The following is a 15201-nucleotide window of genomic DNA, read 5'->3' on the forward strand; positions in this document are numbered from 1 at the left end:
GAAGCAATTTCTCTCTTTTTTTTAAATAATGATTTGCCATCAGCGCACATTTACTAGAAAAGCAGCATTTGACATCAATGTTGTTGGTTATCAAAATGCTTTTTATCTATTTCGTTTTGGAAGGTAAAGAACCTCAGTCTCGATTTGTGGACATCTAAAAACAAAAACAAAAATTCCATCTGAAAGCAATCTTCTTAAATGAAAGAATGAGTCCTCAGTGATTTTTTTTTTTTATCATGAACAAATGTCTGTGACATACATTCAAAGACTTTGAAAATCAACAATACAAATTGCACTGACTACATTAACTGCATTGATGAACTCTATTTGTTTAATGTGACGTATGCTATGTGTCCACCATCACAAACGTTACACCAGTTAGAAAAACAAAATTTTCTCTTTAGGCGATATTTCAATATCTCTATCTTTTTCACAGTTTCTGGTTACATATCCTAGCTAATTATGACTGTACGCTGTTGCATTGAACTTTCGTCACTGTATAACTAAATTAGAATGGTGACTGCCAAAATTTTAAAATTCTACCTTTAGTCTGATATTATTTTTGTGTTCTGCAGACCAGTGCCATAAGATATCTGTACTGAGCATTCGTCTCTCAGTGAAGAAAAAAAAAATCACCTCTCCAAAACATGTGGGTAATGCTTCCCTCTAATACTTTCCCTTATCCCAAGTACCAGAATACATTGCTGGGGCCCTGAATAGCTAACATAAATCATATCATAGTATTACTAACATCATGACAATTATGGCACATGTGAAAAAAAAAAACAAGTGGAAAAACATACATCTTGACCAGATCATATTCTTTTCACTACTTCTTGTACTTGGTGTTTGGGCTGGAACCTTTTACTGATGTCTTTTATATCTTAAACTAGAAAAAAAAAAAAAAAACATGCTCTGTGCTATTTCCTTTCAGATTCAGCAACTGTTCCTTTGTGAAATTTTCTCTTTTTAAGCACTTTAATGTGCAGGGTTTTTTTTTTCTGACCAACATGTCATATATTTTCCTCCATCTGATGAAGAAAGACAAAGTTCACTTCCCTTTTGTTGACCCCCCCCCCTCCCCCCCCCCCCCAAAAAAAGACATTCCAATCTGGCAGACCTCTACTCTAGAGACTAGTATTAATTAGTGCTAACGTTCAGAGCTGATGTTAGGATATTCTATTCAGATCAAGATCTAGAAATGTTAGATTTAACGTGAACTCTTACTTTTATGGAGCAAAGTTAGCCTAACGTTAGATGTATAATAATATGTATCATTTATGCATAGATTTTAGAACCTCAAGAGGGTCTAGATATCTAAACCTAGGTCTATCTAACGGTAGGCTGGGTCTTACAATAAAACTGCCATTATATACTAGCGTAAGGTTACTAGAAACCTCTGACGTTAGGTAGAATCAGTGGCCCAGATTTTGACTAGACGCCAGATATTTCTACTTAAGACTCGTTAGATTTTATGATAATTATACAGCAGGTCTAACTAGGGTTAGTACTGTATTTGATTAGACTCTAAACGTTAGTAATAGTAGATCTAGCGTTAGAGCACTACGCTATACGGTACCTTCTGTATAGACTATGCACAGTCTCTTGCCCTGGACCTGGCTCTAACGTTAGCCCTACAAATACAGTGTACATCTAACGTTAATAGTAGGCCTAATAGGTCGGGCCTGTACTGTCTACGGTATACAACTGCTAATGTGCTAACGTTAGGTGTTAAGTTCATTGTGATTAAGGCCTAACGGTTAGCTCGATTGAATAATTGTTTTGGCATAACGCTTAACACCAACAGGCGTAGAGCCCTAATTCACCTAACAGTTAACACATTCTAACCCCTAACGATAGCTAATGTCCAGAGTTAAAGAGAGTGTAATCGTTAGAACCCATAGACCTAACGTTAGACGAGGATTCAGTCTAACTGCATGTGATGAGGCCATAGATTAGAAACCTTAGATCGAACACGACACCTAAATCTAGACGTAAACCTCAAGCAAGGCCTCTTTTCGCACCGTGTCAAGACGTACCTTACGGAATAATCGGTGTTCCACACCGCCGGCACGGTCGGGTGGCGGCCCGGGGGTTGGTAGGCATGCCCGCTGGATCGGTGCGAAATGCAGTCATAAGGCATCGGCCTAATACGTTAGATTCTACTTGCGCTTGAACCTTGATATTTTATACCAAATCTCAAATCAAAGTTATATATCTAACTGTTAGATCAAAACAAATGTAAAAGTTCCCTTATGCAGTGCAGTAGAGAACTATGTATTTATTTACTAATTTACTTACATTCGAAGGAAATAGTCCCCTTTTCAGTCACCACGTCTCCAACTCAACGACTGTTCCAACATTTTAGTCCCGCGAGAGATTTTTACCTGTAGATCAGACGTACGCACACGTATACAACTTACAAGCAGCGCGCGGCCGTGAGGTGGTAAATTGGTCTAACTCGAAGATAGACCATTTTACCATCTGACAGCGATGATCAAAAAATCTCACTTAAGAAGGTTAAAAGGTTTATGTAAAAGATAGCTCGTTTTACCTCCGAACGATATTACCGACAATGGGCTAACTCAAAGATAGACCGTTTTACCATCAAATCTGAAGGAAAAATACAAAAAAGTACCAAGATAGCGGAAATTATCTCTAAAACAAGACATGATGGGATTTTCTCGATAGCACCATTGGAAAGAGCACCCTCACATATCCCGGAAAGTGAACTTACCTCAAAAAGTCAAATTTTCGAGTTAGACCGTTTTACCATCTGACGGCCGATACGCGCATATAGTTTGTCCATGCATGATTGATATGATTGTGTGGCTTATTCTAGCACCTGTAAGTTCTCTCATCATATCTCATGTAGAGTACAGTTCGACCTCCATTATCCGGCCTCCTTATATCCGGAAATCTCTATCATCCGGACGGGTTCACGCAGGACTTTTTTTTTCATCCAAAAATTGAGAAAAGCAGTGACTTTAACACCTTTTCATGGAACTATTTCACTAATTTCATAAGATTTGCATGATAGGTTTCTCAATATCTAATGAGGTAAAACGTGTATGATTTTCACATAAAGATATACTTTATTTTTGTGAAGAAGGGACCTCAATTTTGTACAGGCTAGCATAGATTACACCACCGTTGGGGGAACGCTACCTGCCTATTAGCTGCCAGCTAGTGCACATGGACGGCATCTTGGACGGCAGCTATATACACTAACATTGTGTCTCCCATATCCGGCCAATTCGCTTATCCGGATGAGCGCCGGTCCCAACATGGCCAGATAATCGAGGTCGAATCGTATGTTATATTGTCGCTCTAAACTTCGAATGTCACACATTTATGCGATATGTAAAAAAGAGCAACTTAAAATATTATTGTAATAATGGTAGGATCTATATCAGCGCAGTTGTTTCACAAACAGGAATTGCAAATTGATGTTTTCAAATTCAAACATCCACACTAAAAAACATGAAATGTTAAATCAACATTTCAAATGTTGTCACTCCTCCAACCATTTGCAAAATGTTAAATTCAATACTAAAAATGGTTGATTTACCATTTCATTAATTTGATATAGAATATGAAATAGTCAATCTAAGCTTAGCCAGTATGGTCTGTTCGGTAAGCCGTGACATGGTATACTAGTACTGAAATGTTCGTATCATCAAGGCAAGAGATTCATTTTGGAAGGTAATATTTTCGCGTGTTGTTAATTTCGCGAATAGCTCCCGACTCGCGAAATTCGCGAAAATAAAACCCCCGCGAAATATATAGCGTATACAGTACATTTTACATTTTACAAACGGTAGGAGAAGTGACGACATTTAAAATGTTGATTTACCATTTCATTTTTTGGAGTGAAAATTAATTTGTTGTACAGCATCTCATGGACAGGGGAACTTGGAACGGAGATGGGTGAAGTTTACAAGTACAAACTGTTGCTTTATTCAGATTCGTGCATTGCTGACAAAGTTAACTCTCACTTCCAAAAGCTTGAACAAAGTGTGAAGAAAATTTCCTTTTTTTAAAACAAAAAGCCTATCACAGCCATGCTTTTGTTTGTCAAACAGATGTTAAAAGATTTTTTAACGTTTCAAACGAAAAAAGACGCATTCCAGGATCACAGGAATGTGAAAAATTTGTGTGGTTGACGACGAGTAGATAGGTATCATGTTGAATGTTGAGGTAGTAGATGTGAACAGTTCTGGTGTTGTGATCTAATAAAGTGAAAATTTTTGTTTGACTGGGATTTGCCAATCTTTCTTCATTAGATCTTACATGACCTCGCTTTTGTTTCTCGTGAAATGAACAAAGGTGCAAAATCAGGCGCGCCAATTTTAGAATCTAAGTCATATACGTCAATACTCATTTTCTTTCCTCCAAAGTCAAGTCCAAACACCCCCATTTCACAGTGGAGTAACCCAATACCTAACTCCAAAGAGAAGTGGTAGGCCATCATCATTTTGCTCGTGTGCAAGGAACAAACTGAGCTCAAGTAACACGTGTGAACACCACCCATTCAGTATTACAAGTTTATGCCATCGTCAGTAAAAGCTGTACGTTCACATCCCCATTTGTATAATAAAGTGAACTGTCAAGTTGTAACAAGTAAAGCCAGCTGCAACACAGCTACATTATGAGTCCTTAACCCAGCCATCTATAGATACTATGTAGGCAGTGGTCAAACACTTCACTCCTGGAGACTAGGTATACATTATAATCATATTTGGCTTTCTTAAGAGATTGTGCTTGTAATCACAGGACCTATACACGTACTATAGCTGTGTCGTATTCTTCTTGAAGTTTCAGGTTTGTGGGACATTTGTGTGGAGCGAATGAAACAGCAAGTTTCTGGTCATGCCCGAATTCTGCTCGTAAATGTGTTGCATTTAAATAAACAAAGCAAAAGTCATGACAAGCCATTATGTCATATCCAAGTTGTGGTCCTAACTGGCCATTCTGGAATGATTAGTATATGGCCTATTTAATTTGTTTGTTTGTTTGATAGATACTTTACTTTCTGCAAATCAATATACATAAGTTACATTATCATGAACATGTGGGAAACATCAAAGTAAATTTAAAACAGAGTCGTTTGACTTGCATTAACAACGATATAAAAGGAAATTAATGATATAATATACAGTATGCATGTCTATGCAGCAGGGATTACAATAACAATTGTAGTTAAGAAACGATTTTGCAGAGGGCCACCATTGTAAGCATTGCTTGAAAAGATGGCCGGCCCGAGGAAAAAGTAGGGACGTACTAGATAAGTAACAATACAATAGTTATTCTACCCTCTCTTGCGCTTCCGTTTTTATTCGTTTTTGAGGACATCAATTTATTGAATCCAGTTCTGCATATCGTAACACTCGTTCTTCTTGATGTTGTATTGATACAGTTACAATATACAAAATACAATATACAATATACAAGAAAATACCCATATATACGATGTGACGAAAGGGATGATCACCCATTCAGCCGTTCTTAAAAGATACAACTGTTCTTCCGTCGGGTCCCACATTTACCATACAAATTGATTATACAAACATGAAAAAATTACAATTAGAGCATTTACAAATGCATTGAGAAAATTTACAATAACAAAAGAAAAATAAAAGAAAATGAGAAACAAAATAAGATATTACGCCTATGTAGCAAGAACCATTCCATTTACACTTTATGAACTAAAACATCTGTTGCAAATTTATCTTGCAATCTACAGTGCAATGTATACAGTCACACTTAAATGTTTATGTCTTATTTTGTCGCGACAAATCAATTCATGATTCTCGACATACTTCTGACGAGATCGCTGTCTCTGCCGAACGTTTTGTCTGTTCTGTTCTCTAGCTGTTATGTTAGTTTTGTCTCATTTTGTCTCGTCTCATAGTCAACTCTCCGTTGTACTGTTGCTCCTATTTCACTCTCGTTTCATGTTTACTCGTGTGTATGTGTCTGTTTTGTCGATCTGTCTTTCTAGTGGGCTTCCAGACTTTTTCATTGCTTTAAACTGATGTAATTTTACTTCTGAGGGGCCCACATCCTACAAGCTTTGTCTTTTTAGAAGGTCCCTTCATTTTTCGAATTTTGCATATTGCTTACTTAAATTCTAATCACTTATGACTTTGTACAATTATCGCAAAGACCTACAATCTTGTACATTCTTTTCATCCAGCATAGTTTTACGCATTTCATTTTCTGTTACTCCAAAAAAGTGATATCTTTATGTTTTTGTCGGAAAACGAAATAGAAATTAAATTGAAAAGAATTAAATAAAATTGATATGTATATGCAAATGAGCAAACTGATGATGTCATCACCTCTCAATTTTCCATTGATCACATTAAAAAATGATGAAAATCATATTATAATCTTATGACAGTGTAAAACAATACTGATATTGCTGGTTGAATAACTTTAAAGGGAAGGTAAACCCAAAGAGCAATGTGGATTGAGTGAAAGCAGCAACATTAGTAGAACACATCAGTGAAAGTTTGAAGAAAATCGGACAATCGATGCAAAAGTTATGAATTTTTAAAGTTTTGGTGTTGGAACCGCTGGATGAGGAGAATACTAGAGGATATGACGTATGAGTGGACAACAATACAAAGAAAATATAAAGGATATTCAACAAAAATTCACTTTTCTAGAATTATGAAAGAGCAGTGGACCAACCGCTTTCAGAAGGCAGGGGGAATAATTGCTACCCTTAACATATGTCAATATCAAGTTGATGGAATTTGTAATTTTCATGAAAAATTGATTTTTGTAGTATTTTCTTTATATTTTCTTGATATTGTAGTCCACTCATACGTCATAACCTCTAGTAGTCTCCTCATCCAGCGGTTCCAACACCAAAACTTTAAAAATTCATAACTTTTGCATCGATTGTCCGATTTTCTTCAAACTTTCACTGATGTGTTCTACTAATGTTGCTGCTTTCACTCAATCCACATTGTTCTTGGGGTTTATCTTCCCTTTAAAATGATTGGTCAGATACATCAGGGTTTTAGACTATAGGAGCATATTAAGTGCATGATAGATAATGCACAAAAAAAGTGCATCATTACAGCCGCAATGAATGGGCACACGCACAAGGAAGATACGAACACACGAAAAGTGTGTTAACTTGCAGGGTGTAAAATCTATATCTGTAAATTATGAAGGCAACTGACAAATAACGAGGAGCATATATTGAAAAACTGTTTTTTTTATGCAATTTTCAGGGTAGTTATACACTTTAAACTGCAGGTATAGATAATGTTCAAAGGTTGTAATGTCTATCGATTCGATTTTGTAATGAGTGTTCGGTTGTCATGAGGCTCATTTATTATGTACACAGTAATTCTGCTTTGTATCAACGCCAATGTTTGCCTAATAACATGAAGCAGAAGGATATACGCAAATACAAAAGGGACATTAACTGCAAACGCAGGGTGTAAATTTCATATCTGGGTGTAAATTTTATAACTGTACAGAATATTGACAAAACGATGAGAAGCATATTTGGGGTAGCTCTTAGGTGCTCTTCAATATCACAAAGTTAATTTCCAGGGTACACTTTAAGCTTACGCTATACGGCAGGGCGTATCAAAAAAAGTTACAGTTTTGAAAAAATTGTCCAAATTCCGTTTTAAAACATTTGGAATATTTTTCCATATTTATGGATGCCCAATAGTATCATCTATCAAGTGCAATCAACAAAACAAATTTTTGTTCTTGCTTGGCTGAACACTGACGATCTTTGTCCAGAGTGTGAAAAATGGCTTGCGCCAAATTGAAAGAAGATGGAAAATTCAGCCAGAAATCCAAATAAGTGCTCCCATTCAAACAAATTGCTCTTTTACTTACAGCTTTGATTATGTTATGATAGTCTGAGATTTTTTTTTTTGTCAGCTTTATTGTAATTTTAATGATTTTATTTCTAAATCAATTGGTGAGAATCAGAGTGTGTAATTACTTCAAGCTCCTTAAAGCACAGTTTTCACAATACACGGACACATCAATACCATATGCCAGTTATTCATTAATGCGATAGTGGTACCAAATTAATCAACATTCCAATCATTCATCCCATTAATCAATCAATTGATTGACCAATCAATCAATCAACCAATCAACCCATCAATACATCAACAGATATATCAGGTAGTTAGTCATTGAGTCGTTCAATCAATCAGTGAATCAACCCAATAATCAATCACTTTTCAGTCATTGAAATAATCAATCGGCTGATTGAACGAATAAACTAACAAATAAATCAGTTTTTCAGACATTGGTCAGCCTTTAAGCCATGGGGGGGGGGGGGAGGGGAGGTGATATTCCCTATGTCGATCTGCCACATTTTATAAAACATGCATACAATTGTGACTGACTGACTGGTTGATTGATTGATCAATTTATTGATTGAATGAATTAATGATTGATTGCTTGCTTGATTGATTGAATGAATGATCGATTGCTTGATTAATTGGATTGACTGATTGGATTGATTGAATTGATTGTATTGATTGAATGCTCTTAGGATGCAATAATTTTGTACTCTTCTTCTTGACTGAGTGATTGGCATGTGGGTTCGATATGTCTGTGCATGATTTGTGATAACTGTGCTTAAAAGATCTTGATGTTGTTAATCAACCTTCCGTAACACAACGGAATCATTTAAAACATAACAGAAAATCGCCAGAAAATTCCTTAACTAGCATAACATAATCAAAACTGTGAACAAAAGAGCAATTTGTTTGAATGAGAACACTTGTTTTGACTGCTGGCTGAATTTTCCATCTTCTTTCAATTTGGCGAAAGCTATTTTTCACACTCTGGACAAAGAGCGTCAGTGTTCAGCCAAGCGTAAACAAAAATGTGTTTTGTTGATTGCACTTGATAGATGAGACTAATGGGTATCCATAAATATGGTAAAATCTTCCAAATATTTTGAAATGTAATTTAGACAATTTTTTCAAAAGTGTAACTTTTTTTTGATACACCCTGTAGAAGAGAATGCTCAAAGGTAAGACTGACTTATAATGATTAGTGTTTGGTTATCACAAGGATCACTTAATATTTACACAATGATTCTGCTATCAACGGCAATCACGTGACAATGCTTGCGTAGTAGCAACATGAAGCAGGCTATGACCTAGACGTGACGTCATGAGTCACTGAGCAATTATCATCCATGTAATATTAATCGTCACCATGCATTTGTGCCTTATATTTTATAATGTATGCTATATTTCTCATACTCCGGAAGGGTCCGAAAGAAATGAAGTTCAAATTTTCCAAAACTGACAATTTTGATATACTTATTTGTATCCATGTACTTGCCTACAATACATAAATTTTGGAACTGAAAAACACATGCTCCCCTTTGATGCTGTATCTTTTTGCAATCACAATTTCTACATTAAATGCTAGTGATTCAAAGGTAAAATGATTAAACTTCATATTATGTTTATGAGGTTGCTTGATTTGATATAAAAACCTATACATTTGCTACATTTATGAGAACTTTGTAATTTGGCAGCTCATTTTAGAAGATTATAGTTACGCTATTTTCCCCTTAAATTGGCAAATTTCTGCTTTTTTCTACTTTCTGCCGATTTCATGAAGTCTACAGGTTCCATCTAATCAATCCCCAATACAAGATGGTGAAATTTAGAGGTGTCAAACTAAATGATGATTTCCGTTAATTTTCGTGAATTTCCGATGAGTTAGAAATATTCCTGATGCTGGCAGTCCATCCGTCATGGACTCAGGAGTGACTGACCCCAATTCTGTTTGTTAGCAAGGCTCCTAAAGCGGTACACATGACATGATATTCGTCTGCATCGAGCTCTTTGAACGTCCGTTGCACTTGACAGATAGCATCACCAAGAAAAGTGAACCAAATCAAAAAATCGTTCGGTGTACTTCCGTTCACTGTGATAACATGATTTACATCTGCCTTCGCTTATAGGCCCTACTGCTTGAATTCAGAAAGGGAAGAAAAGCACAGTAAAATGTATTTTGTATGTCGCCAACAATTAGCTTATTTGAAATATTGACAAATATAAAGTTTGACCTTTGAAAGCGTACAAAATTAATTTTGAGTGAACGTTTTTTTCAACTTGTAGAGTCTTCATTTCCAAAGTAAACATCCAAATCATGATTTCAATACTTCAACCCAGATGACAATTAACCCTGTGCATTTGCGTTATGTGTCATAGACATACATGGACTTCAACCTTCAGATAATATCTCGCGTTCATAATGTACACTTGACCAAAGGTCTTAAATGAAGTTTCTTGACGCTAAAGTCTCATTTTATCAGAAAAATCACAAGCACAGACACCAGTCGAAGCACACTCACGATATTGCACATCACGTCGTTGGATTCCCGACTACTGACCACATGTATGTAAGAATACATCGGTATACTCTTGTGTTGTTGTTTTTTTTTCTGGTGTGCATTCATTGTTTTATGAAATTCTCATAATCAGGAGACACAACATGTCCCCCGTGGGCTTAATAGGGTTAATGTATGCGTGTGGGGGGAGGGGGAGTTTGGGCTGCGGAGTGGGGTTCAAGGATCAATTATGTTTCACCCATCAACCCTGCTTCGACGGGTCCTAACCTTCAGACCGAGCCCTCGGAAAGTCATGGGTATATTGTTGATTTCATTTGACTGTTTTCCGATTATTGTTTTTTTCGTTTCTTTTCTCATTGAAAGGACAAAAGTGTGGGACTGAAGCCCCCGATTCCGCGGTCCCCTATCAGGACATACTAAATAAGTAGAACTATTGGAAGAAAAACCAAGGTGAGGAAAAGAAGAAAAAGACAAACGGAAATAAAAAAAAAAAAAGATAAAACACAAACTCACCCGTTAGCTTTGCAGTCAGACATGATGTCAATGAAAATTTGATATTCACTCTTCAACATGGGCACTTGCTTCAACCGAAGGCTGTTCTTCCACAAGTCCGTGCATCTTCCCGAGTCCCACTAAGCAATTTTGGGTGTAATACATACTGTCCCCTCAAAAGTAAGAGGCAAGACACTCTTATGACATAAAATGGAGGTCCCATGTATCAGAGAATCACAGCTCATGCATGCCAAAGATACCGCTTCATTATTTTATTCATCGCATCATCGCAGAGAGCACGGTGTTTAACTCGTGTAGAGGTCTCTCCTTACATCCAACTGGACCCCATAGAATATCAGCTATTGCAGCTTGGCGGGTTATCCAGCCATCTTCTCAAATCTGTAATAAAACCATACCACCCTAAAAAGAAAACAGTTACATTGACTTAAAGGGATCGTATAGTTTTGGTTGAGACCTAATTTCAGTTTTCTGACATTTTTGGCGAGATAATGAGAAACCTCTCCTATATGAAAGAGCATGTGATTCTATGAGGAATTCAAGGTTTTTTTGATGAAAATCGGTTTTGAAATAGCCGACATACCCAAAAAAGAGCTATTCTAATAAAGTGTGGGAACCACACTTTTTACGACCACTTTGTTTTACTTTGTTTTTGGATGTTTCAGTCATTTCAATCCCGATTTTCATCAAATAAACTTTGAATTCCTCTTAAAATGGTATGTTCTGTACTATATCATAAGTGTTTTCTTGGTATCTCGCAAAAATTTAAAAGCCCAATTTTCATCTCCACCAATACTGTACCATCCCTTTAACTTCAAACAAAACAAGTTCCTGATAATCATTACCTAGCTATAGATTGATTTTGTTCTCATTTATTCTGTTTCATGCACAAACACACACACACACACACGCACAACCAGGGTAACTGTGACTTCATACGCCATGGCTCCTCAAGTAGTGCTCGTGACTGGATGTTCGTCGGGTATCGGGCTCTGTGCTGCTCGACGTCTCGCACAAGACCCCGATCAACGCTACCTTGTCATCGCTACCGTCATTGCCATTTCAGAAAAGGCCGAATTAGTTGCCGCCGTTGGGGACGCTATTGATAAGACAATCTTCATCAAGGAGATGGACATCACCAAGGATGAAGACATCACACGAGTAGTTGATGACGTCATGAAAACACACGGAGGCATCGATGTTCTCAGTAAGTACTTTCTGGGCTCACCAGTTTCTGTCACTGCATGATCAGATTACCCTCGAAAGGTCAACTTAGGTCAGTAGTTTGCCGCTTATAATTATGCCTAGCATTTGTCGCCAAAAAAGAAAATGATATCGAAGTTATACCTTCATTACTGCTTCGCCATTTCATTACAGGTTTCACTAATAAAATACAGCGAAAAGTATTTTATCAGATTCCACCATATTCAAAGTGCTTGATTTCTTCTTTCCTCTTCATAGCCCTCGGATTTTGACGATCTTGTTTATCATTCAGTTTGATACCATCCGGATGCTGTCCAGCCTTTGTTTCTAAATAATTATGCTTAGCATCAAATTTCTATCCATCGTCAGGTTTATTTGCAACGTCAAAACCTTGTTGATAAGAATGTCAATTTACAATAATATATTCTGTGTTGTCAAGAGTTTTCTTTGTTTGCTTTCGGTAATAATTTAAATTAAGCAATGGGGAATGAAATCAACTCGCTTCGGACGAGCAAAGCCAATAATTATTGACATCATCTGAAATGCAACTGCAATATATTGACCAGTTTCATATGTCGACTGGTGCAAATTCAGAAGTTTTTGGTGTGATGACCTTCTCGTGATTTACATGTTTGGAATGTTCACGCTCATTAATTTCCTCATTCGTCAGTCAACGTAGCGGGCGTTCCTTGCATAGGGCTCCCAGAACGCGAGTCTCGTGCCAAGATCGATAAAATCTTCAACGTGAACACTATCGGCACGATCCGACTCACCCTGGCGATACTACCTCACATGAAGCAGAAAAAGGCGGGAAAAATCATCAGTGTCTCCAGTATAGCCGGAAAGCAAGGTACGGAAACACAGTTTCCTGCAAGAATTATTGTCAAAGTTCTTCATTCAAAGCATTATTTATCGTCTTTTGATAAACTTATCAACATCTAATTCTATGATAGATTGTCATCTCAATCGTGGACATTCTTCTCATATTTTGGAAGCAAGTTCTTCATGTTATACATATACGGTATATACATACATATGTATACATATATATGCAGTATATATACACACATATTAAATATGAATACATATATATATATATATATATATATATATATATATATATATATATATATATATATATTGTATGAATAAATATCATCATTCTAAAGATATGTTATTATACATATACTAATATATAAAAGGAATGTGTACTCACGTGTGCAGTGTACATAAATTTACAGGTTTCCCATACGCTGAATTCTACACCGCCTCTAAGTTTGCTTTGGAAGGATTTTTTGAATCGCTGCTCTGCACTGTCAGATCATTCAACATCAGGTATGTTGTGTTACTTTGTCTAAACCTAACGTTTGTTTTGTTTTTTTTTTTAAACAAGGAAATGGGAATCAACCCTACTATGTGAATTTAATGAATGAAGAAATTTTAGAATAAACCTTTTCATTCATTTCTTGTTGTATTTTTTTTAGCTTTATTTAAATCCGTGTGCTGTCATCAAGAAGGTATCTTGAAAACAAAGACCACAAAGTCACTGTTACTACAAGATTGTCCATCTGACAACAAGTCTCTCGTGTCTCGGCCTTCTTTAAGTAGAAGGAAACATCTTGTTTGTGGTGTGTGTGTGGGTTTTTTTTTGTGTGTGTGTGTGCTATCTTTTAGATTGTGGCAGTATGTTTAGTTTACAAATTTACACTCTTCCGATTTCGCCTTAGGATATGCATGATCGAACCAACTCAGGTGAAGACAGCAATGTTACAGTTGGCTCTGTCTGCAACCGACGGCCTGAGCAAAGACGATACCGTTCATGAAATCGATCGACGTCAGATGAGGTGCTTTTGTGACCATATGGCTGCGTTCCCCTCCATGTCGGTGGACGACGTGGTCGACGTCTTGATGACGAAATGCGTCGAGGTCGACGACCCGGTTTTCAGACACCTGGTCGTTTCCGCGGAGGACAAGCAGGCGATGGGAGAAGCCGTTGCCGATCTGACGGGGGAAAAGTCGATCGCCGGACTGCGGAAGATGATTGGGGCCATGTAGATAGATCTATTATTCTCATGAGCTTTATGTCATACCACCAGTCCTATATAGTGCTACTAGAAATATAGATATAATATATTAATTAAATGAAGTCCAAGCATCATCGGGTGTATACGCGCACGTAGTTTATCCATGCATAATTGTTATGATTGAGTGGCTTATTCTAGCACCTATGAGTTCTCTATCATATCTCATGTAGAGTATGTTAAAATGTTGCTCTAAACTCCGCATGTCACACATTTATGCGATATATACGTAAAAAAGAGCAACTTAAAATATTATTCTAACAATGGTAGGAACTCTATCCGCCCAGTTGTTTCTGCACAAACAGAAATTGCAAATCGTTGTTTTCAAATTTTAAACATCCACACTTAAAAAAAAAAATGAAATGGTAAATCAACATTTCAAATGTTGTCACTCCTCCAACCACTTGCAAAATGTTACATTCAATACTAAAATGTTTGATTTACCATTTCATTAATTCTATCTAGAATATAAAATAGTAAATCTAATACTTAAGTGTTACATTTTACAAACGGTTGGAGAAGTGACACTTAAAATGTTGATTTACCATTTCATTTTTTAGAGTGAAAATTAATTTGTTATACAGCATCGGATGGACAGGGGAAAGAACGAAGATGCGTGAAGTTTATAATTACAAAACTGTTGTTTCATTCAGATTCGTGCATTACTGACATATTTACTCTCACTTCAAAAAGCTTGAACAAAGTGTCATAGCCATGCTTTTGTTTGTCAAACAGATGTTAAACGATTTTTAACGTTGAATTAAAAACAGTGGTGAGACGCATTCCAGAATCACAGGGATGTGAAAATTTTGTGTGGTTGATATAGGTATCATGCTGAATGTTGAGGCAAGTAGATGTGAACAGTGCTGGTACACGTATTGTGATCTAATAAAGTGAAAATTTTTGTTTGACGGGGATTTGCAATCTTTCTTCATTCATTATACCTCTTAAGCCAGCCGCATACATATACGACTCACACCCTTACGACTGACAGACTTTGGATCCGAAATAAATCACTATATTATCAGAATAAAC

At 36.6% G+C, this 15201-nt stretch overlaps 1 protein-coding gene across 1 annotated transcript; it reads left to right on the forward strand.

Moving 5' to 3' along the window:
- The first annotated feature begins 11809 nt into the window (after positions 1–11809).
- LOC140241037 (retinol dehydrogenase 8-like) lies at positions 11810–14140 on the forward strand. The gene is made up of 4 exons (XM_072320806.1): positions 11810–12089; positions 12756–12935; positions 13327–13420; positions 13813–14140. Exons 1-4 carry the CDS (start codon positions 11825–11827, stop codon positions 14138–14140), a joined length of 867 nt encoding a protein of 288 aa, XP_072176907.1. The 5' UTR covers positions 11810–11824.
- Positions 14141–15201: the final 1061 nt, after the last annotated feature.

This window comes from Diadema setosum, chromosome 17, assembly GCF_964275005.1.
Source record: "Diadema setosum chromosome 17, eeDiaSeto1, whole genome shotgun sequence".
Lineage (NCBI taxonomy): Eukaryota > Metazoa > Echinodermata > Echinoidea > Diadematoida > Diadematidae > Diadema > Diadema setosum.

Bases quoted from the DNA above. Each gene is read 5' to 3' on its own strand.
- LOC140241037 (XM_072320806.1), top strand. From the start codon at position 11,825: ATGGCTCCTCAAGTAGTGCTCGTGACTGGATGTTCGTCGGGTATCGGG. The intron at 12,090-12,755 runs GTAAGTACTTTC...CTCATTCGTCAG, and splicing joins CGGAGGCATCGATGTTCTCA to TCAACGTAGCGGGCGTTCCT. The intron at 13,421-13,812 runs GTATGTTGTGTT...ATTTCGCCTTAG, and splicing joins GTCAGATCATTCAACATCAG to GATATGCATGATCGAACCAA.